At 40.8% G+C, this 15,038-nt stretch overlaps 1 protein-coding gene across 3 annotated transcripts in view; it reads left to right on the top strand.

Annotated features, from left to right (window-relative positions):
- Window positions 1-15,038, top strand: part of MAGI3 (membrane associated guanylate kinase, WW and PDZ domain containing 3) — a 248,819-nt gene that overhangs the window by 204,658 nt on the left and 29,123 nt on the right. For all 3 annotated transcript variants that reach the window (XM_043575877.1, XM_043575875.1, XM_043575876.1), the window contains exons 9-14: window positions 3,796-3,984; window positions 6,756-7,361; window positions 8,591-8,622; window positions 10,696-10,852; window positions 12,957-13,048; window positions 14,739-14,931. In XM_043575877.1, coding sequence (XP_043431812.1) covers window positions 3,796-3,984; window positions 6,756-7,361; window positions 8,591-8,622; window positions 10,696-10,852; window positions 12,957-13,048; window positions 14,739-14,931 — 1,269 coding nt within the window. The remainder of the gene's footprint in view (window positions 1-3,795; window positions 3,985-6,755; window positions 7,362-8,590; window positions 8,623-10,695; window positions 10,853-12,956; window positions 13,049-14,738; window positions 14,932-15,038) is intronic.

Raw genomic sequence — 15,038 nt, forward strand, 5'->3', positions numbered from 1 at the left:
AATTCAAAATCATTTGGTGAACATTTAAAAAAAAATTTTTTTTTAACGTTCATTTTTGAAAGAGAAAGACAGAATGCAAGTGGGGGATGGGCAGAGGGAGAGGGAGAGGGAGACACAGAATCCGAAGCAGGCTCCAGGCTCTGAGCTGTCAGCCCAGAGCGCAATGAGGGACTTGAACCCATGAACTGCGAGATCATGACCTGAGCCAAAGTCAGACGCTTAACTGCCTGAGCCCCTGGGGGACATTTTTAAAATGCATAGAACCTGATATTTGGATGAGCCTAGCCATGTGTATTTTGAAAAAGCTGCCCAGGAATTTCTTACATTCTACTCATCCCTCCCCATCCCTTCCCCCTGCTCCATCTGTAGTTAATAACCAGGGTTCTGTCAGGGCGCCTGGGTGGCACAGTCGGTTAAGCGTCCGACTTCAGCCGGGTCACGATCTCGCGGTCCGGGAGTTCGAGCCCCGCGTCAGGCTCTGGGCTGATGGCTCGGAGCCTGGAGCCTGTTTCCGATTCTGTGTCTCCCTCTCTCTCTCTGCTCCTCCCCCATTCATGCTCTGTCTCTCTCTGTCCCCAAAATAAAATAAACGTTGAAAAAAAATTTTTTTTTTAAATAACCAGGGTTCTGTCTACACATATTATAATAATCAAGTAGACTCCCCACTTCTGTTGCCAATGAGAGAAGCACTTTCTTTTTTGTTTTTTAAGTTTATTCATTTATTTTCAGAGAGAGAGAGAGTGTGTGCACAAACAGTGGAGGGCAGAGAGAAAGGGAGAGAGAGAATCCCAAGCCGACTCCCTGCTGTCAGTGCAGAGCCTGATGCAGGGCTGGAACTCAAGAACAGAGAGATCATGACCCGAGCCAAAACCGAGAGCTGGCTGTTTAACTGACAGAGCCACCCAGGCGCCCCAAGAAGCACTTGTTTCTTACAGCTACTCTTCAAAAACATAGTCTCATCCCTTAAGTTTTCCATTTGATTTAGTAAGCATTTTTAGTTTAACAAATATTTTTGAGCACCTGCTGTATGCCCAGTGCTTTGCCAGTCACATGTTACTCAAAAATGATTAGGTCTTGCCCTCAAGAATTCACATTCTGGGGACGCCTGGGTGGCTCAGTCAGTTGAGCAAGCATCAGATTTCGGCTCAGGTTACGATCTCACAGTTGGTGAGTTCAAGCCCTACATCGGGCTCGCTGTCAGCACAGAGCCTGCTTCAGATCCTCTGTCCCCCTTTCTCTCTGTCCCTCCATCGCTCATGCTCTCTCTCTCTCTCTCCCTCAAAAATGAATAAACAATACAAAAAAAAAAAGTTCACATTCTAATATAGGAAATTAATGGTTGCCACATATGGTGTTAGGTGCCATCCTTAGATAGCAGCTAAATGTGCAGACGACGGATCAGGTATGAATCCCAGCTGTGTAACCTTGGATAAGTTCCCTAAACTCTTTGTGTCTTTATCCATAAAATAGAAATAAGAATAACACTTACCTCTGAAGGTGTTTCTAAGCATGCAAATTAGTATGTATAAAGTGCTTACAATGGTATCCGGCAAATGGTGGCCAATACTTTCCTTGTTATTAATAGAGATATACATGTTGTATTAATAGAGATGTATTAATAGGCATAAAGGAGGGAGTGCTCGCCTCTCCTTTGGTGGAGCAGGTCAAGGACACAGAGGAGCTTTCAAAGCAGAGGACGCTTTAGAAGTGGATCTTTAAGTGTCAGGAAGAGTTAAAAGGAACGGAATGTATAAAACCATAGGTGCATGAAATGGTGGTCTAGGGGCCAAAGAACAGATAGGAATAGCTAGCACATGAGAGATTTGTGGGGTAGTAACAAGAGATGCGGCCATAGGTGGAGGCAGCCAGGAGAAGAAATGAGTTTCCAAAAGAAGTTGAGTGTGTCCCATGTCGCTGAAAAGTCAAGAAAGGTGGAAATTGAAAAGTGTATGTGGGGTTGACAATATGGAGGTCATCTGTCACTCTAGCAAGAGCAAGTGGAAAAGAAGTAAAAATGCAGCAGAAGGAAGAGGGAATGGTGGGTGATGAAGCAGAGACGATGGGTATAGTCAACTGTTTTTATAGCTTTGACTGAAAGAGGGTAAACAGAGGATACTAACTGGGGGGAAACATGAATCCCCATTGCACAGGAGAGACATTAGTAAAGATAAGCCTTTTGCTTAGAAGCACAGTGAGTGTCAAGCCCGAATTTGCACCTAGTTTTACGGAGTTTAAATTCAGAGTTCTTTGTATTATAATATACAGTTTGTGAGTGCCCATGTGTTCATAGCACATGTCAAGGGAGATTTTTTTCTCCCTCATTAAACTCTAAGCTCCTTGAGGGCAGGGACCATGCGCGTGCTATTAATTTAGATAACCAGGCTCTCTCCTATGAGCTGGGCATTAAAAGAAGAAGAATGACTCAGCCTTTGTCTTTCAGGAGTTCACAGTTTAGGCAGGGAACTAGACACCTAATTTTAGTACAGTATGATAACAGACATTAACAGAGGAGAGAGTTGGAACAAAGGAGAGAAAAATTAAATCTGACTATGAGAAGGGCAAGAAAAGCTTCCTAGAAGCGATAGAAGTTCTGGAAGAATGATGGCTACCGTTCATTGGAGATACTGGGTCAGGTACTCGATTGGATGCTTTGTGTACATCTTCTCATCTAAGACTCAATATCTCTGCAAGGTTATTAATATTACAGTCCCTCTTCAGATGCCTTGATAGCATCTTGCAGTTGTTTGATGCATCCGTTCCAACGATATGCTTGCCACATGGAGAAGTATTCACGTTTGTAAGCCAGGAACCTCCTTCTTTAGACAGCATGTATGTGTTTGTGGTCATCTGCATTTATTGAGCGCTTACTGTTTGTCAGGCCTTGTTGCCCGTGCTTTTGATGCTTTACCTAGTTCAATCCCTGTAACAATCCCATGAATTAGGTACCTCCCCTCCCCTCCCCCTCCCTCCCCCTCCCCTTCCCCTCCCCTCCCCCTCCCATCCCCTCCCCTGTCACAGTGCCCTAATGACAGCCGTGGTCAAGGAGAGGAGGGGAGAGAGAAGGGTGGTGCTATTTGCAAATATGGATCACTTTTAGTTTTAGGATCATCTGAGGAAACCTCTAAAAATAGGCTTTTTAATGGAGCTATGTTTGTTTTCTTCCTAAAGTATTTACTGAACATGAATAAAAGGGAAGGAAATGTGAAGCTACTTACTGGTAGGTCAGGGATTCATGCCTTCACATCAGATACGAATTGAAGGCTACAGAAAGCCTGAGTTGTGAATTATAAAAAGCTCCCAGTATATTCTTTTTCATAAGTTTGTGACAGTTGCCTTCATCTTCCTAGAACAGTGTTTTCTCAATAGAGCTCAGTAGATGCTTTTTTAAATGAAATGTATGGCTGAATGATGTCCAAGACTTTAAGGAATTTAATAATAAAGGTGGTCCCTCAGGTGTCTCATTTGGACTTCATATGAAGGACTCTTTGGGATGAGAAAAAGGACAAACAAATTGGGCAATGAGGGGGTGATAAAGTAGGTGTTTTTACCTTTCACATAACATAGAAGAGTCCTATAAAAGAGAAATGAACCATTGGCTAAGGTGTTTTGTTTTTTTTTTTTCAAGTGATTTATAGTTTACTAATTTAAATTCTGCTCCATAGCATTAGATTCTCTCTAATGTGCTTTCTTTTATCATTTCTTCTACTTATATAGACTGTCTTGAAAGTTTGACTTTGAGGGCCATCTTCACTGTAAGTGTTTTCACTCTCAAACCCATTTCTCATTTTGGTACAGATATGGAAAAATCCCACTTTACTCGAGATCCATCACAGCTGAAAGGCATCCTTATTCGAGCATCATTGAAGAAAAGCACGATGGGATTTGGTTTTACCATTATTGGTGGAGATAGGCCTGATGAGTTCCTACAAGTGAAAAATGTGCTGAAAGATGGTCCTGCAGCTCAGGATGGGAAAATTGCACCAGGTAGCAAATTTTTCAGAATTACTGGAAGAGTAATGATACTGTCAACAAAAACTATAGTGAAAAGGTTTTGTTTATACATACATTTATAAAACTTACATGTAATAAATATATTTTGCATATGTTCTAACTACATATGCAAAATATGCATATGCATTTGCATATATGCATATATATATATAGCTGAGAGAGAGAGAACTAAATTATACAACAGGGTAGGAAAATTCCTGTATTAAAATAGTTTATCCTTTAAGTGCGTAGTAATTTTGAGAGAGGGCCATTTTTTACAAGTAAGTGCAAACTTGGAAAAAACATATGAAATGTATTAATTTTTGGAGTAATTTGTATCACCTTGAGACAGCTCTTCGTGCTAAGATAAAGATTTTTTAATCATCTCAGAAAACTGGTTGTTTTTCTTTGATGATGTAGGGTACTTTTGGAACTATTTAATATTTACCTGTGATCTTTGGGGAAAATGATCCATTGTGATGTTTATAGTGATTATCAAACAAATGATGTCCCACAAATTTTCCCAAGTTTTGTTTTGTTTGGTTTTTGCTTCCTCAGTCTTATTGGTTGTTAGTAAAATTAAACTCCCATGTTAAGAATTACAGACATGAAATTACCGTTTTTACAGGGCTGTGTAAATTTGTCTTTTGTATAGTTTTCCCAAAGTCTTTACTGGGTAATTGTTAGATATTTTTATATGGCTGGCAGTTTTTATGGCTGAGGGGGTTAGAGGAAGTTCAAGACCAGTTACAGTTGTGGGGGAGGTGTAAGCACCTTTTTCCAGAAAGATTTTACTGTGTCACTGAGGTTGCTTCTTGTGCCGTTTTGCTGGACTTTTCTGGTATTTCATATACCATGCAAGTGAGTCCCCCGTTTGGACAGTTCAGTTGTCATAGTACTTTTGATGGCATATATCAACTTATTTTCAATTAGGATATGACATCTCTCATATTATGCTTTCCCATTTAAGTGACAGAGACTTAAAACAAGAAAACTTAAAATAATCAAAAGTTACGTTTATAAGGAAAATTATTTTCGCTCTTTATTTATGAGAGTAACAAACTCTAGAGATTAAAATTAATAGTAATAATTTTTAAGCTTTCAGTCTTGACTTTTTTTTTTTAATTTTTTTTTGTAACATTTATTTATTTTTGAGACAGAGAGAGACAGAGCATGAACGGGGGAGGGGCAGAGAGAGAGGGAGACACAGAATCGGAAGCAGGCTCCAGGCTCTGAGCCATCAGCCCAGAGCCTGACGCGGGGCTCGAACTCACGGACCGCGAGATCGTGACCTGAGCTGAGGTCGGACGCTCAACCGACTGAGCCACCCAGGCGCCCCAGTCTTGACTTCTGTAATATTTTGTCCACAAAACATTTTGTAGCTCTTGTATATGCTGTTTCTTAATATAGATGCAGATATGTCTAAAACTGATGTCTAATTTGCATAGCAATACAATACTTCTGTGGACATTCTGGAAACTTTTACCAGGGGAGGAAAAGTCAGAACTTTGTTTCTTATTAGTCTAATTATTTCTGTGTCTTCATAGATTATGAAACAAATTTCTGCACACTCACATTTGTTTTTAAATACCATTCGTGTTGATGTTTCAAAGCCTACGTGCAATCAGAACAAATTAAAGCATCTTTACTTGGCAATAACCTTTTAAATAATCACATTCAAATAAAAACAGCAAATGGATGAGACATTAGAGGACAGATTTTAAAAGTTAAGGCTACATTAAAAGAAACCTCCCTGCTGATGAACGTCAAGTAGCAATGATTCTGGAACAAAGTGGTCGGAGCAATGTATATCAGGAAAGCAAAACCGAATTTTACAAGAATTAGTTTAGCTGACTTTTCAGTGTCTTAAATAATACGTTCTTCACTTGGGTTGAGTTTTCTTGTCGCGTGTGTCTCCTTTTGAAGTCTGAGTACAATAAATTGAAAATCTCTATGAAAAGAAGGGATGCTAAAGGCAAAGTGATTCATAACTTTACATTATTCTCCTCTTCAGGCCTACATTATTCAAACTAGGAAGAATTTGTAAGCCCCTTGTAATTAATGGCCTCTTAAGATGAAGAAATAAGGTGGTATTTAAAGATGGCCTGTTCTGGGGCGCCTGGGTGGCGCAGTCGGTTAAGCGTCCGACTTCAGCCAGGTCACGATCTTGCGGTCCGTGAGTTCGAGCCCCGCGTCGGGCTCTGGGCTGATGGCTCAGAGCCTGGAGCCTGTTTCCAATTCTGTGTCTCCCTCTCTCTCTGCCCCTCGCCCGTTCATGCTCTGTCTCTCTCTGTCCCCAAAATAAATAAACGTTGAAAAAAAAATTAAAAAAAAAAATAAATAAAATAAATAAAGATGGCCTGTTTGTACGAGTAGCTGATGGAATTACTTCCTCCTCTTCCACGTGCTGAATACTCCATGCCTAGCTTTGTGTGACTGCTTAGGTATGACTCAGAGGATATACTAACAGTGACAGTGTGAATCTACAGTTATTTTCCAAATGATTCCCTTGAGCTTGAGGTCATAACTCTGCTGCAGAGATAATTAAGGTTTTATACATTTGTATTCTTTTTAGAGAAGAACCACAGAAGGGAGAATGACGTACGTGTCTGTGTTCAAAATCTGTCTTTTCAGCAGTTAATGAATAGCAAGAGGGTTCCAGAATTCAGATTTAGATGATAAATTGATTTTTGTTCCTCCTCCAACAGAAAATTAACTTACTTTGGTGGCTTTAATATGTTTTGAACACGATTGTGTCTTCGCAGGTGATGTTATTGTAGACATCAATGGCAACTGTGTCCTTGGTCACACCCATGCAGATGTTGTCCAGATGTTTCAATTGGTACCTGTCAATCAGTATGTAAACCTCACTTTATGTCGTGGGTATCCACTCCCTGACGACAATGAAGATCCTGTTGTGGACATTGTTGCTGCTACGCCTGTCATCAACGGACAGTCATTAACCAAGGGAGACACTTGTGTGAATACTCAGGATTTTAAGTCAGGAGCAGTGGTTCTGGACCAGAATGGAAAACCGGGACACGCCTTGATCAGTGACCGTCTCAATGGACCGTCAGACCCGAGCGAGCAGAGAGCATCGATGGCATCATCAGGCAGCTCCCAGCCTGAACTAGTGACTATCCCTCTGATTAAGGGCCCTAAAGGCTTTGGGTTTGCAATTGCTGACAGCCCAACAGGACAGAAGGTCAAAATGATATTGGATAGTCAGTGGTGTCAAGGCCTACAGAAGGGGGATATAATTAAGGAGATTTACCATCAAAATGTGCAGAATTTAACACATCTCCAAGTGGTAGAGGTGCTAAAGCAGTTTCCAGTAGGTGCAGATGTACCATTGCTTATCTTGAGAGGAGGTGAGTAAAAGCACAAGGAAAACGCTTCATTGTTCATGCATTTATATCTGTTAATCGTCCTTCCTTCCAGGGCAGAATCCCTCTTTTCCCAGCCGATTTAACTGGTAATTAGTGTGCATTTTCCTTAAGGTTCCGTCTGCCTGCTTCCTTAAGCAGTATCTTCAGCAGTTTTTCCAGTTATTGGTGGTTTCATTCGTGTCCGTGATGGATTTTCTTCCCTCCGTATCTTCTTTAAAATCTGATTTACGGCTTTCGTGATGAGAGAGAGTCGCAGCATTATGCTGCTTCAAATGAAACGTGTCCTCTTCATTGCATCTTCTCTGTTGATGACAGTAATAGAAATAGACGCTTTCAACCAGTGGTACTTCATCTGGACCTCTGTAATGTACCGAAGATGTTTTCAAAGAGCTAGCGTCTCTGTGAATACGCAAAATGTTGGATGGTGTATTAATCTGTTCTGTAAAAGCAATCATGATAGCTGGTGCTCATAAGGCTTTTATCTTAAGCTTTAGTATCTGTCCGTAAATGTTAATTAAATCCCACAGTACTCATGTGAGAGAAATATAATTTTTATTTTCCAAGGTCATCAGCTGACTCGAACTGCTCGCAGACATAAATCCAGTTCCGAGGACTAATCATAAAGTTGGATTTTGATGGGCTTTCGTAAATCCATACCTATGAACGACTAGTATTTGAAAGAATAAAATTTAGCCCTTCGCACTTCTCTCTCTGGCTTTTAGTTTTCATTTTTGAGGCAAATGAGCAGTTGAACTTCATTGGGATGTTTTTCACTCTTCTCATTTCTTTGAACTATTTTTGTTTCTTCTCTGGGTGATACTGTAGAATGTGCTCAGAGCTGGGGGAAGATCCCCCTGTGAGTGCTGGAGAGTTATCCAGGGTTCCGACAAATACAACAAAGAGACCAGGGTTTGGTGTCAGATAGGACTGATGTCAGTTTCCTCCCTTGCTACGTGTTGGTTCTGTGCTATAAGGAAGTAATATAATTTATTTGAGTCTTTGTTTACCTGATCTATAGTAACATTTATGCCTAGGATTGTCAGAAAAATGAAATGAGATAATATATGTACAATGCCTGGCACATAGAGGGTGTTGGCCATAGAATTTACTAGCCCACTAAAAGTTGAAGCTAGTTTTATCATAGACATGAGCAGTACTTGTGATCTGGGAATGCTTCTTCTGTTTTTAAAATTTGGCTCATTTTTTTTAAGGTCCTCCTTCACCAACTAAAACTGCCAAGATGGTGAGTATACAGTGGTCCTCAAATCCTTCTTCCCAACACAGCAAAGGAGATGCCACGTTCCCCTCCGTTAAGAGCAGCCCTCTGTGGTGGTGACTATCGACTGGGAGAAGTGAGGAGGCATTCTGCCCTGGGCTTGTATCGGAAGCTCTGGGGAAGCGTGTGAGTTAGAGAGGAGGTGTGCTTTCCCGGTGAAGTATTTCTGTTGAAGGAAAACTCGAGGCCCATACTCCCAACAGCCCTGTCCTCTAAATGGTGAAACGTGAACACACGAAAGTGCCTACTTAGGGGTCCTTCTGTTTTCTTTACGTCTCAGAGGAGCAAGGGTAAGGAGGGGCTGAATGTTAGGGCAGATAATAAAAACTGTTGCTTCTTCCCCGATGCCCAAAGAGAAGTGGGAGGTTCATGTCATTTCACGGGGACCATAAATACCCACGTTGAGAGAACCTTCTTACAATGGACTAAACAAGACTTTCTAGAGTAATTGGGGCCTCGGTGCCCAATCTGCCTGTTATCAAAGTGAAAGGCTGTCAGACTTGAAACAGCATTTTCTTTGGCGTTCTTCTGAATAACTGAGTAGCCTATTTAAGGACCTGTATCGCAAATAAGACCTAAAAAAGGGCACAGCAAACAGTGCCAGGAAAGAAAATGTGCTAGGTGCAGACATGTAGCTGCCAGAATACGCACAATTATATGGGTGTGGATATAAAGACAATTACGTATTAAAACCTAATTTAGTTCTAGTTTGCTCGATTGGGAGCCTGTCATCTCCCAATGAAAGATGGTCTTCCATAACCAGAAAGCACAGGCTTAAAGAAAGGACCATCAGAGAGAAAATGCATTAATTCTAGTCCACCGAATAGGACCCTCTACAAATTTGCTGTTTCATGGATCAAAAGGACAGAAACATTCTGCATTTTTATAGACTGTACCCCTTAACAGCCAGTGTGAACAGAAATGCTTTCTGCCTATTTAGTTAAAATTGCACTGTGTTCTCCTAGGTTTCTCTGGTTCCCCTAGTCATTGTTTTTTAACTTCTGTGCTGCCAGTCTGTTTCATGATAGACGCCAAGAGCAGCCAGGGTGACCCCAATGCTTTCTAACCGATGACCTTGTGCCTGCTCTGACAGAATCCTGGGACGTGTCGGGGAGGGGGGAGGAGGCCGCCCTCCTCTTCTTGGTGTCCGACCAGGTCTGGGTCAGTGAAGGGTGCCCCCGGGAACAACACTCGTAGCGACTGTCCTCATACCACTCCCTCATAAGCTGCCCCCGGTGCTCCATCCTCCTCAGCATTATTTTTTCAGAAACATCTATAATCTCCCCCTGCCCCTCTCCCTCCCCCCCCCCCCGCCCCCCACAAGCGATAATTCAGAATAACCAGCTGTTCTCAAAACCATATTTATTTTCTTCGGCTGTGTATTGGATCTCACCTTCAAAATTTTATTGAATCATTTTGCCTGGCTGTTATTCTGGGAAAGTTTTGTCAGATTGGAAAAAACAGGAAAACATGCTCCCGTTTTCCCTTGCTGGATTGCCCGGCGTGGTGCGTTTCTCCTTCACGTATTTGAATCGGCCACGCAGGGGATTCGTAGTGTCCTCTTTGTAACCCGAGTTAGAGTTAACACTTCCTATTCCATTTTCTCAGAAAGCATGGGATCTCAGATATCTTCACGGGGAATTAAATGGAGGGAGTGGGGGCGGTGGGGCCGATCCAGACCTTCACGAAGGTCCTCCCTCCCGCCCAGCAGTGCTGCGTTGCGTCCCTGTGTTCATCTTCTCAAAGTCAGCTTGTGTCTTGGTGGTGGAGAAAAGGGCAAGGTCATGTAAACGTAGGACTAATGCAGGCCCTTCCGTTGACATCATTATAAACTTTTTCTAATTTAAGTAAAATATGTTTTAACCAAGCACACACGGCTATGCAGGTGAATTCTGACAAGACTGCAAATATGCCGTGGCTTTGACCCTGCCACCTGCTCACCTATAATCAGTTGACATACCCGGGTCACACAATAGTTTGATGAACTAATCAACCATCTGGTTTTAAACACATACTAAGTAAGGCCCTTTTCCATTTCAGAAAACAGATAAAAAGGAAAATTCAGGAAGTTTGGAGGCCATAAATGAGCCCATTCCCCAGCCTATGCCTTTTCCACCCAGCATTATCAGGTCAGGATCCCCGAAATTGGATCCTTCTGAGGTCTACCTGAAATCTAAGACTTTATATGAAGATAAACGTAAGTAGTTGTGGAATATTTCAGGAGAGCATGCGACAAAATAAATTTGAATTTTCTAAAAAACTGGGACCTTCCCAAACCATGTTGAAAAGTTATTCCTTCATCCCCATGTTCATATGACTCTGGGTTTCTTCCATTTGTATTCAACACTCATTCACTCACTTTTTTCCAAAACCAGGGATTAAGTGCCTACGATCTACCTAACACACAGTAGGTGATGGGAATACAGAGATAAACAGGGTCCATAGGCTGTGCAACCAAAAATGATAATTAAACCTACATGGAAAATAAATAAGTACAAACCAGCCTCACACGGATCTGAAGAAGGAAACAATCAATTTTACCACTGTGGGTAGTAGGAAGTGTCAGATACTGCTTCAGATAGGAGGTTAAGCCTGAAACAAGTCTTCAAAGACGAAGAGGTGTTCATGAGGCAGATGAAAAGGGAAAGGAAGCAGGAGCAACCTTTGCACATTGACCTTGCATGGCCTGGGTCCTGCCAGTGGCCCGGTTTGGCTGGGTGCAGCTGGCACGGGAGAGCAGAGGGGAGCAGGAACAGGTTGGGGAGGACGGAGTCGGCCGTTCTGAGGGAGCTGGAGTCCATCACAGAAACGATAGAGAGCTACAGAATAGTTTCACTGCCGGGATGATCATCGTGGACTTGTGTTTCAAAGAGATGTTCCTGGCAGGAGTATGAGAGGTGGTGAATCAGAGCGTGTGCAGCCTATGGAGGAAACCAGGGTAGACGCGGTCAGAGGAACCCAGCTGAGAGGGGTGCGCAGAGAGCGTGCATAAGGCAGAAGTTCATTTTTGTGGTGATTTACTTAAAATGATAAATCTTTTCCAAAGTAAAATTGCAGATTAAGTAGGTTTAATTTTTTTAATTTGTTTTTAAGAAGCAGATCTAAATCTACCTTAGAAATGATGTACACAGGTGGAAATATCGTCTATAATTGACTTCATAATAATTTAACTAACTGTAAATCTTTCTCCTGAATAGGCCCAGGCCGTATTTAGAAAGATGAAAACCAGATGTAAGCACAGCACAGCAAAGCAATAATTTAAATTAGTATAACTATGGAGAATCCTTTTCTTCTGACTTCCCATTCATAGCCTGATACATTCTTAGTATTGATATGAACTACTCAGTCCCTTTGGGCCTTCCATATAAAGTAACTGAGTTGGGCTCAAGCGTTTTATCTCTAAAGTTCTGTAATTCTGATAGAAATTATTTCTCAAAAGAGACTGCGTCTAAGGAACATTATCAAGATTTACCCCATGCGGTATCTCTGTTTTTATATAGTTCCCCGACATATTTCTAGAAAACACTTCTTACTTTGTGAATAACACGAATATTTTCTTGACAATCAAATTATTTTAGTCATGAAGTACATTTCCCTGACTTAATATTCTGGTGAATGGGACCTACCCTTTGGGGGCAGAATAGTGTGAGTTAAGAGCCTGGACCCTAGAAATCAAGCTAAGTCGCGATCTCAGCTGTGCCATTTATTTGCTGACACTGGGCCACGTACCTAGGCCTCAGTTTTCCCAGCCAGAAAATGGGGCTGATAATAGGTATTAGCAGTCATTTTCTTTTAAAATAATATCATTTTGCACCATTAGGCTAAGTGAATATGGGATGCTTTTCTGAAACAACGGTATTAGTTCAGGAGTAGAATTAAGGCATTTTATGGGCTCTCTTTTCCTAGGATTTGCCCAGATGTTAATGTACATAATTTGCACCTCTCAAACATCAAACTTAAATTGGATGATGCTGAATTTAATATCATAACATTGATTTGGAAGGCATTAGCACTTAATGGCAGAGTACAGCTGAGTACGTGGAAGGTAGGGGTAAATGTTCCCGAGCTATCTCGATGCACAGTTTTCTTTAGAGCTGGAAAAAAATACGATTGATTTTTTTTTTTTTTTTTGCAATAGTGGTATGCTCTTGTGTAAGTTTTCACGTACCAGAAAGTTCTGAGGTTACAGTTTATTGAACTCTTATCATAGTATCCTACTACATACGTGCATTGTTTTATTTTAACCTTTTTAAAATAAATGCAAGTATTTCATTTTCTTTATATTTTCTGGTTTTCCTTAGCACCAAACACCAAAGACTTGGATGTTTTTCTTCGGAAGCAGGAGTCAGGGTTTGGCTTCCGGGTACTGGGAGGCGAGGGGCCGGACCAGTCTGTAAGTTCAGATATTTTGGAATTTGGCCATTCCTATGAATCTTTAAGTAGCTGTTTGGAAGAATATAGTGTTTGCTTTATTTGATTTTTTTAGATAAGATTTTGTTTTCTCTATCCGTGTCATTAACGTGAGGAGGAACTGCATTTTTCTTAGTGTCATGGTTTCTCAGGGACCTTGGTGTGGCTGAGGCAAGAACTGAATATGTCAGCTGGAAAGTGGGCAGTAATTAATTTCTGTATTTCACTATGTGCTGCAGTTCATTATTTTCAATTTTTATTTCCCCCTGCCTCTGTTAAACAAAAGTTAAGACCTTTGCCTTCTCTAAGAAACCTATAATCTAGCATCCTGTTTGCCACAATCAGTCTGTCCTTTGCATGAATGCTCTATAAACAGTTGGCCTGAGGCTGCGTACATCATGTCACCTACCCTCATTAGTGGGTTGACATTTTCAAGTTCAGTACCTTGCATACCATTCCATCCGTTCTACCTATAAAACTAGGGAAAAATAAAATAAATCGTGTTTCTGTCCAGAAAGCAGAAGGGTTATGTTTATAAAGCCTTTAAAACCTAGAACTTTTAGACACGATTCTCACCTCAGGTTTAGAGAACAAATGTAACGGGTTCTGTTTTTTTAAGTTTGGCCCTTAGTTTGAATGACAAAGAAGTAATGTGCTTTGTGGAGTTTGAGAACAGATTTGTGTTTTTTCTGTATAATGTAAGAAAGACATTCTTACTGTGCTTGGAAGTTAGGTGAGGAACAATAATCTTTTAAAATGACATGCTTCTTTCCATTTCTGGATAGAACATTTGATTTATGTATTATAAATGTGTTCTAATTAGTCATATTGGTTATAGTTAATCACCAGAGACAAAGCTTAAGGCAGGTCAACCTATATAGGGCAGATATACCTTGATTGTTCTTGGTGGAAGATGTGATTTGATTTTAATGGTTCCTATTTTGTTAATACCCATAGAGTTGATGAAGGTATTTTAAGAATTTGTCTCAAACAACTTGGGACAAATCCTTTTCTTAAATGTCAGGTGTTAACAGCTCTGAAACTAGCCTAATAATTCAGGATTTTAATTGCCAGCAAGCAAAATGAGCCAAATCTGTTTACCTAGATGTAAGTAGACCTCAGACCACTCTGTTCCCTAAGATATTTACTGCTTTGAGACTTAGGAATAAGAAATGTTTCTCTGCTGTATATACTGAATTTGTATTGATCACCATATGTGATGGGAATATCTTAAGAATGATCCCAGTTGCTGTGAACAGCGTGTAGAAAATCTTACCTGATGGCATTCAATATCCTTTTTTTTTTTTTTTTTTTTTACTTTTTAGGAGCTACTCTGCACGAGTGCATTTTCTGAGTTTAATGTATTTGTTTTGTTGTATTGATGGAACTGATAGTGGTACTTTTTAAGTTATTAAACAGCTTTGCATTTTCTATCTTGTTTTTATTCAACCCCAAAGATTGAGAAGAGATCATGTAGTGTGGTTATCAGAAGTGCCATTTTGTAGAATGGTCACTTTCCAAGATAACCCCCTTCTATAAATGTTCATAGTTGAACTGCAAAAATATGTTGGTTTGCATAGTACTGAGTCAGGAAGTCCTTAACATAGCTATTGAGGATCATAGTAGCTCTTAGTTGACTGTAGAGACCAACCTACACTTTGTTATCTTATCAGATATACATTGGGGCCATCATTCCTCTGGGCGCAGCTGAGAAAGATGGCCGGCTCCGTGCAGCTGATGAACTGATGTGCATCGATGGGATTCCTGTTAAAGGGAAGTCACACAAACAAGTCTTAGACCTCATGACGACGGCTGCTCGAAATGGCCACGTGCTATTAACCGTCAGAAGAAAGATCTTCTATGGTGGTATGTGAACCTGTTCCTGCTCTGATGGGTTCAAAAAGAAACAAAGAGACTTAGCCCATTTGCTATGTAGTTTTGCAGGTTCCTTTATTAGGTTTAATACTGTCTGA

The sequence above is a fragment of the Prionailurus bengalensis genome, chromosome C1, assembly GCF_016509475.1.
Source record: "Prionailurus bengalensis isolate Pbe53 chromosome C1, Fcat_Pben_1.1_paternal_pri, whole genome shotgun sequence".
Lineage (NCBI taxonomy): Eukaryota > Metazoa > Chordata > Mammalia > Carnivora > Felidae > Prionailurus > Prionailurus bengalensis.